Source organism: Carcharhinus amblyrhynchos, chromosome 17, assembly GCF_965287045.1.
Source record: "Carcharhinus amblyrhynchos chromosome 17, sCarAmb.v2.hapA, whole genome shotgun sequence".
Taxonomy (NCBI): domain Eukaryota; kingdom Metazoa; phylum Chordata; class Chondrichthyes; order Carcharhiniformes; family Carcharhinidae; genus Carcharhinus; species Carcharhinus amblyrhynchos.
Genome location: NC_137340.1, coordinates 43487344 through 43501713, shown reverse-complemented (window position 1 = coordinate 43501713; position 14370 = coordinate 43487344). Strand labels below are relative to the sequence as shown.

The following is a 14370-nucleotide window of genomic DNA, read 5'->3' as shown; positions in this document are numbered from 1 at the left end:
GTGTCGATATGATGTTCCTTTATCCCCTGCTTTAGCAGCAGTATTAATCTGCTTCTTTGAAAGAGCAGACAAATGAATTTCTTAAGAACTTTAAAGTATTCATGCACTAAACATTTGAAGATCTGAATTTCAAGACATTGATTCATAGGAAAATAAAGTGCGAGTCTAAGGATGGACCATTTGGTGCAATCTAAGGGAATCAACAGCAGTAAAAACCCCTGGGTTTGTTCAAATGCAATCAATGCATGACATGAATTGCTTCTGTCATGAAGCCAGCATTCTGGACCAGATGGAGGTGCTGACACTAGTGCCTAACATCATAGGCAATGCATCTATTCAAATACAGTGTACAGGACAAGCTGCATCATCAGAGTCAGTATCCAGAAAATAAATTGTTTGACATTTGGGAGAAGGCCTGGAGTTCCGCCGATAGGATCTGTTAAAAATCACAAAGAAATTACAATTATTCACTCCTTTCTTCGGTAAGAGAAAAAGAGAAAATTGACTTTGTGGAAATTGTTATCTGTGCATCGGCAGCTAGAATGTTTTAAAGAACAAGGAATAGTACAGCACAGGAATAGGTTCTCCGACCCTCCAAGCCTGCACCGATCACATTGTCCTACCGAGACCAACCTCTTTATCCCTCTGTACCCCATCTGTTCATGTGCTTATCCAGATAAGTTTTAAATGTTGCTAATGTGTCTGCCTCAACCTCCTCATTTGGCAATGCATTCCAGGCCGCCAGCACTCTCTGTAAAAAACTTACCCGCACATGTCCACTGAACCTTCCCCCCTTATCTTGAACTTGTGCTCCCCCTTGTAATTGTCATTTCTACCCTGGGAAAAAGCTTCCAACTGTCCACCCTATCTATACCTCTCATTAATTTATAAACTTCTATTATATCGCTGTTCAGCCTTCATCATTCCAGGGAGAACAATCCCAGTTTATTCAATCTCTTCTCATAGCTAATACCCTCTATATCAGCCAACATTCTGGTAAACCTTTTCTGTACTCTCTCCAAACCTCCACATCCTTCTGGAAGTGTGGTGACCAGAATTGGACACAGTATTCCAAATGTGGCCAATCCAATATTTTATATCACTAACATAATTTGCCAACTTTTATACTCGGTGCCCCATCCGATGAAGGCAAGCATGCCATGTGCTTTCTTCACCATCTTTTTCACCTGTTCTGCCACTTTTAAGGATCTGTGGACCTGCACGCCCAGATGTCTATATGTGTCTATGTTGTTCTGCCATTTATTTTATAGCTCCCACCTGAATTGATCTACCAAAATGCATCTCCTCGCATTTGTCCAGATTAAATTCCATCTGCGATTTCTCCGGCCAATTTTCCAGAATATCTATATCCTGCTGTATTCTCTGACAATCTTCATCACTATCCGTAACTCCGCCAATCTTAGTATCATCCGCAAATACTATTTAATAAGGCAATTTACACAACAAAACTAGATAGGTTTAAATGTTTGATAGTTTAGGAATATTCATTCTTCTCTCTGCTTACATGTGATCTTCCATAGCACCGAGTGTAGATGGAACTGAGTTCCTTCAGTTTGCCCTCTTGATAGCACAGCTTAGACCAAGAATTTACCACATTGGGAAACTTGGGGTTAAAGCTAACACAATACACTTCAAGAAAAAAACTTAAAACTCCATCAACCTTTGCCTCAAAGCCATGTTGCAGGTCTTAAATCTCAGATTTTGACGTACGTTATGTTGATTAATACTCCAACATAGCCTATCCAATATCAAAACAATGTGAATTTTTTTAGTAACCTTACATTCAACCTTACTGTGGATGATGTCAGAACCAGTAACAGATCATTTTTCATCATTGTGCACTCTGAGTTAGAACCACATAACCCCAAGTAGCATGAATTACATGTAGAATTTGCTTTTATAATGCTCAAATAGTTCACTTGAGCCTCAACCTGAGGATCGTATGATTCCTCATGTGAAGCATTTTAATTTTTTATCTAAGCCATTTTAGTGTACAGCTTAATAACTGAATAGAAATTAGAGTTCAGTTATAAGTAGTCTTTACCTATGTCATTTTATCTACTAGGAATTAGATTGAGACTTTTGAGAAACTTATTTCACATGGAACCCATATTATCAGGGGAAAGACATTTCAATTGAGAGAGATGAAATGGCAATATACTAACCAACTGCCCAACTGAGTCATGAAATATTGTAAATGTGTATTGCAGCTGATAAATGGGATTAGGTGATAGTTCAAGTGTTTCTTGCCTGTCGGTGCAGACTCGATGGGCCAAAGGGCATCTTCTGCATTGTATGAATAACCATGATAAATGTGTGGGGTTAGGGATAGGCCGGGGAAGAGGGCCTGGATAAGATACTCTGTCAGAGAGTTGATGCAGACTTGATGGACCAAATGGCCTCCGCCTGCACTGGAGGGATTCTACGGAATATTAGGTAAACGGCTATTTGAGACATAGAGGGAGTAGGAATGGGAAGGATAAGGGGGCATGGAGGGGCTATGGGTGATGAGGCTGAGGGAACATATGAACTAAGTTAGAAAGTTGGGCGAACATCCTAAAGATCTGAGGCTGCCTTTGAACCAGCCTTCCTAGGCCAGCACTCCTCTCACACTGTCTGAGGAATCAGGAATCAGAAAACCCAAACCCTGCCTGTTTACATCTCCAGGAGACAATGATATGGTGGATATGGACATAGGTGACAAAGTAGGGAAATAGCCTGATTCATGTTTCCTGAGAGCAACACAAATATCCAGCACTGTCTGTTCCAATTCTCACAATGCTATTCAGCTACTCAATAAACTTACCTCACATTAAGTAGATCTTTCTCTGCACCCTAGCTATGACTGTAACATTACATTCTACACTCTCTCCTTTTCTTCTCTATGAATGGTTTGCTTTGTCTGTATAGCGCACAAGAAACAGTACTTTTCACTGTATGTTGATGCATGCGACAATAATGACTCAAATCAAATCAGTAACGTACCTCTTGTGCATTTGTCGGAGGCCTTGAATTTACCCAGTTTCTGTTCGTTAGCTAAATTGTCCAGTTTGTTCTTATCAACATCTCCTGAAAAGAGAAATTTCTGAATTAGAACTGATATAGCTTTGAGGGAGATTGAATCAGAAACACTACTGGCTATTTGAATCCAAAAGTTGGACATTCAAGCCTCATTCCGGAGACTTGAGCATGTGATTTAAGTTGATTGTTTAGTGCAGAGCTAAAACAGTCTTGCACTATCAAAGGGATCTTTTCTCTGATGAGATGTTAAACCAAGGCCTCCTCACGTGGAAGTGAAAGACCTGTGGCACTATTCAAAGAGAGGAGGTGGGTTGTGCTTGCATCTTGGCCAACATTCATCCCTCAATTAACATCACTAAAACAAATTGGCCCAGATCTTCAGAGGAGCTGCAATCATCATTGGATTGCCACTCCATCCAGATGATGCTCCACATTTCTGCTGGGGTCTTCTCAACCTGGTTGTTCCAGAAATGCAGAACACATTGTCCCTCAGAGACCTCCATCAGATTGTAGTCAGATAAGGGAAGACAAGACACATCCCCTTTTTACCAAATGACCTGTCATATAGTAAGTTTAAATATCCAGTCTGAACTTTAGTGATTGGGTGGGTATATAGGTGGATGAGGTTAGGAATACCGGGGAGAAACATGTAAATTACAGGCCAGAATTTTCTGGCCATTCATGTCCCCCTGCCACTGCAAGGAGAACTTGGCGCTTAGCTGAATCCACATTCACTGCCACAGGACCAGAAAATCCCGCTGGCATGAACAGCCAAAGAATTCCACCCATATTCTGTATTGAACGTGAGATTAATCACACAAGCACTATTGTGAGAACAAGCAGTGTAATTTCTTGACCTTTACCTAATGCCACACCTTTGCCAAAGAGTCAAGGAGACAAGGATGTGATCACACTGGAAAGGGTCGAGAAGCTATCTTGGATCTGGTGCTATGTAATGAAGCGAGTAGAATTAGGGACCTCGTGGTGAAGGATCCTCTTGGGGAGAGTGATCATTGTATGGTGGAGTTTCTGGTGCAGATGGAGGAGGAGAAAGTGGGTTCCCGGACACGCGTCCTTTGTTTGAATAGAGGGGAATACGGTAGGATGAGAGAAGAATTGGCGAATGTGGACTGGGAGAGCGCGTTGGAGGGAGGGTCTGTTAAGGAGCAGTGGAGGATCTTTAAGGAGATCTTTCTTGGTGCTCAACGGAAATTTATTCCGATGGTCAAAAAGGATAGTAGGAGGAGAGGTAATAAGCCGTGGATAACGAAGGAGGTGAAGGAAAGTGTTAAACTAAAAGCGGAGGAATTTAGAGTAGCTAAGAGTAGTGGGCGAGAAGAGGATTGGGAGAGGTTTAAATGTCAACAAAGATTGACAAAGAAGTTGATAAGGAAGGGTAGGAGAAACTATGAAGCTGGGCTAGCGCTTAATATAAAAAAGGATAGCAAGAGTTTTTATAAATATATAAAAAGGAAGAGGCTGGCTAGGGTGAATGTTGGTCCTTTAGAGGATGAGAAAGGGGACCTAGTGGTAGGGGATGGGGATATGGCTAAGGTATTGAATAACTTTTTTGTTTCTGTCTTCACGGAGGAGGACGTGAATAATTTGCCGGGTGTTAGCGATGGAAAGGTGGTAGGACTGGAGGGTCTTAATGACATTACTGTTACTAGAAAGGCGGTGCTCGACAGACTGGAGGGGCTGATTGTGGACAAGTCCCCAGGACCGGATGGAATGCATCCGAGGGTTCTGAAAGAAATGGCGGAGGTGATAGTGGATGCCTTGGTGGTTATTTTCCAAACGTCGCTGGATTCCGGGGAAGTGCCGGATGATTGGAAAACGGCTAATGTTACGCCGTTGTTTAAGAAGGGTGCCAGGCAAAAGGCGGGGAATTATAGGCCGGTTAGTTTAACGTCTGTGGGAGGTAAAATGTTAGAATCTGTCATTAAGGAGGAAATTGCGAGGCATCTTGAAGGGAATTGCTTGATAGAGCAGACGCAGCACGGTTTCATTAAAGGGAAGTCGTGTCTGACAAATTTACTGGAGTTCTATGAGGATGTGTCTAGGGCGGTCGATAGAGGAGAGCCGGTGGATGTGGTCTTTCTAGATTTTCAGAAGGCGTTTGACAAAGTGCCTCACAAGAGGTTATTGCAGAAGGTCGAGGGACATGGAGTTGGGGGTAGGGTGTTAGCGTGGATAGAGGATTGGTTGTCAAATAGGAGGCAGAGAGTGGGGGTCAACAGGTGCTATTCGGATTGGCGGATGGTGACTAGTGGAGTGCCCCAGGGGTCGGTGCTGGGGCCTCAGCTTTTTACCATTTATATAGATGATCTGGAGGAGGGAACCGAGTGTAGAGTGTCGAAATTTGCTGATGACACCAAGATTGGGGGAACGGCAAATTGTGCGGAGGGTGTGGAGAGTCTACAGAAGGATCTAGATAGGCTGAGCGAATGGGCCAGGAAATGGCAAATGGAATTTAATGTTGGCAAGTGTGAGGTGGTCCACTTTGGTAGGAATAATGGTAGGAAGGACTATTACTTACGGGGCGAAAAACTGCAGCAGGCGACGGTGCAGAGGGACCTCGGGGTCCTTGTGCATGAGATGCAAAAACCCAGCTTGCAGGTGCAGCAGGTGGTCAGGAAGGCGAATGGGATGCTGGCCTTCATAGCAAAGGGGATTGAATATAAAAGTAGGGAGGTCTTGCTGCAGCTGTATAGGGCATTGGTGAGGCCGCAACTGGAGTACTGTGTGCAGTTTTGGGCGCCGCACCTGCGCAAAGATATTTTGGCCTTGGAGGGAGTGCAGAGGAGGTTTACTAGGCTGATACCGGAATTGAGGGGGTTGAGCTATGAGGAGAGGCTGAATAAACTGGGCTTGTACTCGTTAGAGTTTAGAAGAATGAGAGGAGATCTCATTGAGACGTATAAGATGATGAATGGGATGGATAGGATAGAGGTGGAAAGACTCTTCCCGCTCAAAAAAGACAATAGGACTAGGGGGCACAGCCTCAAGATAAAAGGGGGGCGGTTTAGAACGGAGTTGAGGAGGAACTTCTTCACTCAAAGGGTGGTGAATCTCTGGAATTCTCTGCCCGTTGAAGTGGTGGAGGCTGCCTCGCTAAATATTTTTAAGACGCGGGTTGATGGGTTTTTGATAGGAGAGGGGATTAAGGGTTATGGGGAGAGGGCGGGAAAGTGGAACTGAGCAGCGACAGATCAGCCATGATCTTATTGAATGGCGGGGCAGGCTCGAAGGGCTGGATGGCCTACTCCTGCTCCTATTTCTTATGTTCTTATTCTTATTGAATAAGAGATTCACCAAGATGTTGCCTGGGATGGAGCATTTGTGTTATGTGGAGAGGCTCTATAGGCTTGGGTTCTTTTCTTTAGAGAAGTGGTGGCACAGTGATTAACAGTGTTACCTCACAGCACCAGGGGGCCCAGGTTCCTGGCTTGGGTCACTGTCTGTGTGGAGTTTGCACATTCTCCCCGTGCCTGCGTGGGTTTCTTCCGGGTGCTTCAGTTTCCTCCCACAGTCCAAAGATATGTGGGTTAGGTGGATTGGCCACGTTGAATTAGTGTCAGGGGGACTAGCTAGGTAAATGTGTGAGGTTATGGGGATAGGGCTAGGGTGGGATTGTGCTTGGTGCAGACTCGATGGGCCAAATGGCCTCTTCTGCACTATAGGATTCTATGATTCTATAAGGTGTATAAGATTATGAAATGTATGGACAGGGTGGATAGGAAGCAGCTTGTTCCCTTTAGTTACAGGGTCTGTAAGAAGGGGGCACAATTTTAAGCTGGAGGGTAGGATGTCTAGAGGGGATTTGAGGAAAGATTTTTCCACCCAGAGGGTGGTGGGGATCTGGAATGCACTTTATGGGAGGGTAGTAGAAGCAGGAAATCTCAATCTTTAAAATGTTCATGGGTGAGCACTTGAAATGTCATAATATTCAAGGCTGTGAGCCAAGTGCTGGAAAGTGGGATTTGTGTAGAGTTAGCCACACTACCTCCAGTCAAATGGAAAGGCCTAGGCAGCATTAAAAATCCCCCTCATCACAGCTGAAACAAGTCAAAAGCTTGAACTGGTAACCCTCCATGTAGCAGAAGAAGTTTATTGAGTTCTGCCCACCGCAGAGTCATTGATTGCTGAACAGATCCTAAAAGAATTACAAAGTTATCTTCACAGGACTTGGATGATCTTCTTTGAGAATACCATCCTGAAGTAGTTGAGAGTGTGAGACCAATTTAGCATATAGGACATATTCACCATATATCACTGCCCTCAGCGAGATTGAGGACCACATCAGCCTGAATGAACACCAAGCAAAGCAAGCCAATGTGTCCAGGGACTATAGACAAATTTTTAAAATATTCAATTAAAGAATGTATGCTTTGCTGGCAAGGCCAGCATTCATTGTCCACCTCTAGTTACCCTTGAAGGTGGTGGTGGGCTGTCTTCTTGAACTGTGGCAGTCCATCTGGTATAGGTACACCCACAGTACTGTTGGGGAAGTTCTAAGATTTTGACCCAGTGACAGTGAAGGAACAGAAATATATTTCCAGGTCAGGATGGTGAGTGGCTTAGAGGGGAACTTTCAGGTGATGGTGTTCCCAAGTACCTGCTGCCCTTGTCCTTCTGGATCAGGGCGTCTCCAAACTTATCAGAATGAGGGCCACATTGTATATTTTACACATTTTCGCGGGCCAAAGAAAAAAATGGTTCTAAAGTTAGGGGGTTACTTTTATAATAAAGTTATTTTTCTAAAAAAGGCGCAAAATAATTTTAAATTCATTGCGATTGGTGACTGCGTTACAACAGCACACGGCAATTGGCTACAGCAGATGTCAATCAAGATGTGGGTGTTGCGATGAGCACATTGCTCTATGATTGGTCTGAATTGCCACCTTCATTGTCATTGTTCTTGCTCATTTCAGACTGACAGAGCTTACTGATTGGATAAGAACATAAGAACATAAGAAATAGGAGCAGGAGTAGGCCATCTAGCCCTTCGAGCCTGCCCCGTCATTCAATAAGATCATGGCTGATCTGTCATGGCTCAGTTCCACATTCCCGCCCTCTCCCCATAACCCTTAATCCCCTCGCTTATCAAAAACCCATCAACCCGCGTCTTAAAAATATTTAGCGAGGCAGCCTCCACCACTTCAACGGGCAGAGAATTCCAGAGATTCACCACCCTTTGAGTGAAGAAGTTCCTCCTCAACTCCGTTCTAAACCGCCCCCCCTTTATCTTGAGGCTGTGCCCCCTAGTCCTACTGTCCTTTCTGAGCAGGAAGAGTCTCTCCACCTCTATCCTATCCATCCCATTCATCATCTTATATGTCTCAATGAGATCTCCCCTCATTCTTCTAAACTCTAACGAGTACAAGCCTAGTTTATTCAGCCTCTCCTCATAGCTCAACCCCCTCAACTCCGGTATCAGCCTAGTAAACCTCCTCTGCACTCCCTCCAAGGCCAAAATATCCTTGCATAAGTGCGGCGACCAAAACTGCACACAGTACTCCAGCTGCGGCCTCACCAATGCCCTATACAGCTGCAGCAAGACCTCCCTACTTTTATATTCAATCCCCCTCGCTATGAAGGCCAGCATCCCATTAGCCTTCCTGACCACCCGCTGCACCTGCAGGCTGGGTTTTTGCGACCCATGCACAAGGGCCCCAAGGTCCCTCTGCATCATTGCCTGCTGCAGTTTTTCGCCACATAAGTAATAGTCCTTCCTACCATTATTCCTACCAAAGTGGACCACCTCGCACTTGCCAACATTAAATTCCATTTGCCAGTTCCTGGCCCATTCGCCCAGCCTATCTAGATCCTTCTGCAGACTCTCCACACCCTCCGTGCAATTTGCCATTCCACCAATCTTGGTGTCATCAGCAAATTTCGACACCATACACTCGGTTCCCTCCTCCAGATCATCTATATAAATGGTAAATAGCTGAGGCCCCAGCACCGACCCCTGGGGCACTCCACTAGTCACCAACCGCCAATCCGAATAGCACCTATTAACCCCCACTCTCTGCCTCCTATTTGACAACCAGCAGCTGCCACTCAGTCAATGTAGGGCGGCAGTTGGATAACAGATGTCTCAATTGCTGATTCGTTTAATGAGCTGTCAGTCACAGGACAGCAGCTCTGATTGGACAATAGACTGGTAAAGAGGGCGGGGATTCCCATGGGTCCATCAGACACCACGCAGAGTAGCAGCAAAAGTCCGGCCTGTGGCTTCCATCCCTGCGTCTGGGTCCAGAGTCAGCGGTGGGGTTCCGGACACAGGAATGTTTTTGGCAGCGGGAATCCCATATCCGCCCCACTAGCTGTAGGCCAGACGTAGCCCACAGCGGGCCAGATGTGGCCCATGAGCTGTAGTTTGGAGACCCCTATTCTAGATGGTAGTGTTCATGGGTTTTGGAAGTTGCAGTTTAAGGAGCCTCGGTGAATTGCTGCAGTGCATCTTGTAGTTGGCACATACTGTGCATCAGTGATGGAGGGAGTGAATGTTTGTGGAAAGGAGGACAATCAATGGGGCTTCTTTGTCCTGGATGGTGTCAGGCTTCTTGAGTGTTGTGGAGTTGCACTCATCCAAGCAATTGGAGAGTATTCCATCACATTCCTGACTTGTGACTTGTAGATTGTGGACAGGCTTTGGGGAATCAGGAAATGAGTTATACACTGCGACATTCCAGCCTCTGACCTGCTCTTGTAGCCACAGTATTTATATGGCTCATCCACTTGAGATACTGGTCAATAGTAAACCCCAGGATGTTGGGGGATTCAGACAATAATAACGTCATTGAATGTCAAAGAGCAGTGGTTAGATTCTCTCTTGTTGGATAGAGATGGCTGTTGCCTGGCACTTATGTGGCACAAATGTTACTTGCCAATTATATGCCCAAGATTGGATATTGTCTAAGTCTTGTTGCAATTGGACATGGACTGTTTTAGTATATGAAAAGTTGCGAATTGTGCTGAACATTCTGCAATCATTAATGAACATCCCCACTTCCATCTTTAGGATTGAAGGAAGGTCAATGATGAAGTGGCTGAAGATGATTGGGCCCAAGACACTACCCTGAGGAACTCCTGCAGTGATGTCCTGGAACTGAGATGACCGACCTCCAACAACCACAACCATCATCGTTTGTACCAGGTATGACTCCAACCAAGAGAGTTTTCCCCCTGATTCCCAGATTCCAGTTTTGATAGGTCTCCTTGATGCCACACTCGGTCAAATGCAGCCTTGATATCACTCTCTCACCTCACTTCTGGATATCAGCTCATCTATGTTTGAACCAAGGCTGCAATGAGGTCAATAGCCAAGTGGCTCTAGCAAAATCCAAACTAAGCATCAGTGAGCAGGTTATCATTGAGTAAGCGCTGTTTCATAGCACTGTTGCTGACACTTTTCATTGCTTTATTACTGATGATCAAGAGTAAACAGATGGGGTGGTAAGTAGCTGGGTTGGATTTGTCCAGCTTTGTGTGTATGTACCTGGGCAATTTTTCAGATTACTGACCAGATGCCAGTGTTGTAGCTGTACTGGCTAAGGGCATGACATGTTCTGGAGCATAAGTCTTCAGTACTATTGCTAGAATATAGTCAAAGCCCACAGCCTTTGCAGTATGCAGTGCCATCAGCCATTTCTTGATATCACTTTTTTTAATGTATTTATTGGCACAAATAGGCTTACATTAACACTGCAATGAAGCTACTGTAAAAATCCCCTAGTCGCCACACTCCGGTGCCTGTTCGGGTACACTGGGGGAGAATTTAGCATGGCCAGTGCACCTAACCAACACATTTTCCAGACTGTGAGAGAAATCTGGAGCACTCAAAGGAAACCCACATAGACACGGAGAGAATGTGCAAACTCCACATGGACACTAACCCAAGTTGGGAATCAAACTCGGGTCCCTGGCGCTGTGAGGCAGCAGAGCTAACCACCGTGCCATCCATGGACTGAATCAACTTGGCTGAAGACTGGCATCTGTGATGCTGAGGACCTCCAGAGGCCAAAATCCACGCGGCATTTCTGGCTGAAGGTTATAGCAAATGCCTCAGCATTATCTTTTGCACAGATGTGCTGGGCATCTCCATCAATGAGGATGAGGATATTTGTAGAGCCTCCTCCTCCAATGAGTTGTTTAATTGTCCATCACCATTCACGACTAGATGTGGCACTGGTTCAGAGGTTAGGACACTACCACTGAACTATAAGACCTCCTGCACATGTTTGACCTGATGCCATGAGACTTCATGGCACATAACTATAGTGAAGGACCCTGCAACTCCCAAGGCCGAGTCAGATGTTCTGGGATGATTTTAGCCTCTACCTTCGTGGTTTGTTAATATTGACACAGTCTTCTATCTGCTTCAGAGCTGCAGGGAGCTGTCCTTTTGCAATTTTCACTTGTTCAACTGTCCAGGTAGCAAAGACACCTATCCAAAGCCGGCGGAATCATTTTTAGCCCATGCGGATCAAATTATAGTGACTTCATTGGAACCTGACAGCCTGAACAGAAGGCTGTTGTTTTCCCTAAAACAGAAGTATGTTTTCCCTAAGCCAACCTCCCAAGAAAGCTTGGGTGCAAGAGGCAAGTAAGTTATTTTTTTTAAATTTTGTTTCACTTTCCCTGCTGATTCAGGAGAAGCGGGAATGCTTCCCCCGCCGGATCCCACAAGGAAATTGAAACCTCCCCTGATACCATCTCATCCACTCACCACCAATAAATTCATTCAGAAACAAATATTTTTCATTGCTGATGTCTGGTGTTTACTAAGAGGATTAAAGGATTTCCTCTGAAAATAGTTTTCTTCATTAGCAGTATCATACGTACAACAGGGAGACTTCTTAGGTTCAGTGTTTTGGAAAATTAAAGAAAACATTTGAAAAGAATATATTCATGATTTCCGTAGATAACAAGATGACTTCCTCTAACTGACAATGTTTACAACATTGTTGATGGATAGTGACCAGAAATCTTCCTTCAGGATTACTCTGACTACATAAAATCACTAGAGTGCAGAAGGAGGCCACCAAGTCTGCACTGACAACAATCCCACCCAGGCCCTATTAACCCTATTAACATATTAACTCGAAGATGACCAAGGGTACATGCAGCAGGCAGTTGGAAAAAGATTACATTTTTCTTTTTAGGTGTCTTCCCCATTTCCAATTCCTGAGATAAATCAATCAGTTTCTTCCCAGGCTCTGCTGAAAATACTCCGGACTCAGTTGTGACTGAGTTCTTGGCAGCGCTGTATGGTGGCTTGGCTTTTGATTCAGTACTTCCTCCCTAAGGGAGCCTTAAATCCCTCCTCCTGAGATAAAAAGGGCTAAGATTAGCAATTCACCAGGGAACAAATTATCAGGCAACTCACATCTTGCCAATCTAAATCATTATAACTTGGCTAGTGTCCTCAACCCACTGTCAGCTCCTTGAGCCATCAGTTGTCTGACAATGTGTGGGCAGATTCAAAACTAAGTTTTATGGGGTTAATAAAATTATTCTGATTAGATTTGAATCTCAATGTTTGGATAGTTAAGAATTTTTTTTAAGATTAAAATGTCAACGCGAGGAAATGGTACACTTTTCCAGTTTTGGCATCTCCAGTAGTAGTGTTATGGATTTCAGGTCAATAAATTATGCAATCACGAATCATAGAATCCTACGGTGCAAAAAGAGGCCGTTCGGCCCATCTGCACCGACCACAATCCCAACCAGGCCCTATCCCCATAACTCCATGCATTTACCCTAGCTAGCCCCCTGACACTAAGGGGGAATTTAACATGGCCACTGCACCTGACCCGCACATCTTCGGAGTGTGGAAGGAAATCGGAGCACCCGGAGGAAACACACACAGGCACGGGGGGAATGTGCAAACTCCAGACAGACACTGACCCAAGCTGGGACCAAAGTCATCAGATATGAGGGAATGCTTCTTCACATAAAGATTGACCAACTTTTTGGATAAGTGCTTAGACAGATGATAAAGGCAAAACTCTTGAAACAACTAGATGCTACATGTATTGAATTTTAGGATGGCCTTTCTTGTCTTTAATTACAACTCTTTTGCTCATGACAAAGGGTTTGAAATTAGATTACAAATGGTAATATTTGAATGTTTCGTATTTCAGAATAAAAATCTGAAGGCCATTATTTTAAGAGATGCTAGCCTATTTAAAATAAAAAGGTTAAAGCCTCTTTAAAGCAACAAATGATAGAAATATAGAAAACATAGAGGCTAGGAGCAGGAGCAGGCCATTTGGGCCTTCAAGCCTGCTCCACCATTCATCACAATCATGGCTGATTGTCCAACTCAGTAGCCTAATCCTGCTTTCTCCCCATAACCTTTGATCCCATTTGTCCCAAGTGCTTTATCCAGCCACCTCTTGAATACATTCAATGTTTTGATATCAACTACTTCCTGTGGTAATGAATTCCACAGGCTCACCACTCTTTGGGTGAAAAACTGTCTCCTCACCTCCATCCTAAATGGTCTACCCTGAATCCTCAGACTGTGATCCCTGGTTCTGAATGTCCCCACCTTCGGGAATATGCCCCCTGCATCTACCTTGTCTAGTCCTGTTAGAATTTTATAAGTCTCTATGAGATCCCCCCTTATTTGTCTGAATTCCAGTGAAAACAATCCTAACCTAGTCAATCTCTCCTCATACATCAGTCCCACCATCCCCAGAATCAGCCTGGTAAACCTTCGCTGTACTCCCTCAAGAGCAACATTCTTCCTCAGAAAAGGAGACCAAAACTGCATACAATACACTCAGTGTGGCCTCACCAAGGCCCTGTATAATTGCAACACTGATGTGGAGATGCCGGTGTTGGACTTGGGTAAACACTGTAAGAAGTCTTACAATGTCAGGTTAAAGCCCAACAGGTTTATTTGATAGCATGAGCTTTCAGAGCACTGCTCCTCACCTGATGAATGGGCAGCGCTCCAAAAGCTAGTGGCTTGTGCTACCAAATAAACCTGTTGGACTGTAACCTGGTGTTGTGAGACATCTTACTGTAATTGCAACAACACATCCCCGCTCCTGTACTTGAAACCTCTTGCAATGAAGGCGCCGGAGTGTGGCGACGGGGGGCTTTTCACAGTAACTTCATTGCAGTGTTAATGTAAGCCGACTTGTGACACTAATAAATAAACTTTAATAGCAATTTACATGTTCTTCAGACTCAAAGTACAGTCTCCACTATATTAGAGAAACCATTCTCCAGTTAAATGACCGCTCTGTTAAACACATCTAATCTATCCTCAGTTATGATCCTGAGCTTTGGATGGAAACATTTCTA

At 44.4% G+C, this 14370-nt stretch overlaps 1 protein-coding gene across 1 annotated transcript in view; it reads right to left on the bottom strand.

The window, feature by feature from the left end:
- Positions 1 to 332: 332 nt before the first annotated feature.
- The window catches only part of cusr (Copper-only SOD repeat protein), a 109955-nt gene continuing 95917 nt past the window's right edge, over positions 333 to 14370 (bottom strand). Inside the window, exons 9-10 of the mRNA XM_080206047.1 lie at positions 3007 to 3090; positions 333 to 436 (exon numbers count right to left, since the gene is read on the bottom strand). Coding sequence (XP_080062173.1) covers positions 333 to 436; positions 3007 to 3090 — 188 coding nt within the window. The remainder of the gene's footprint in view (positions 437 to 3006; positions 3091 to 14370) is intronic.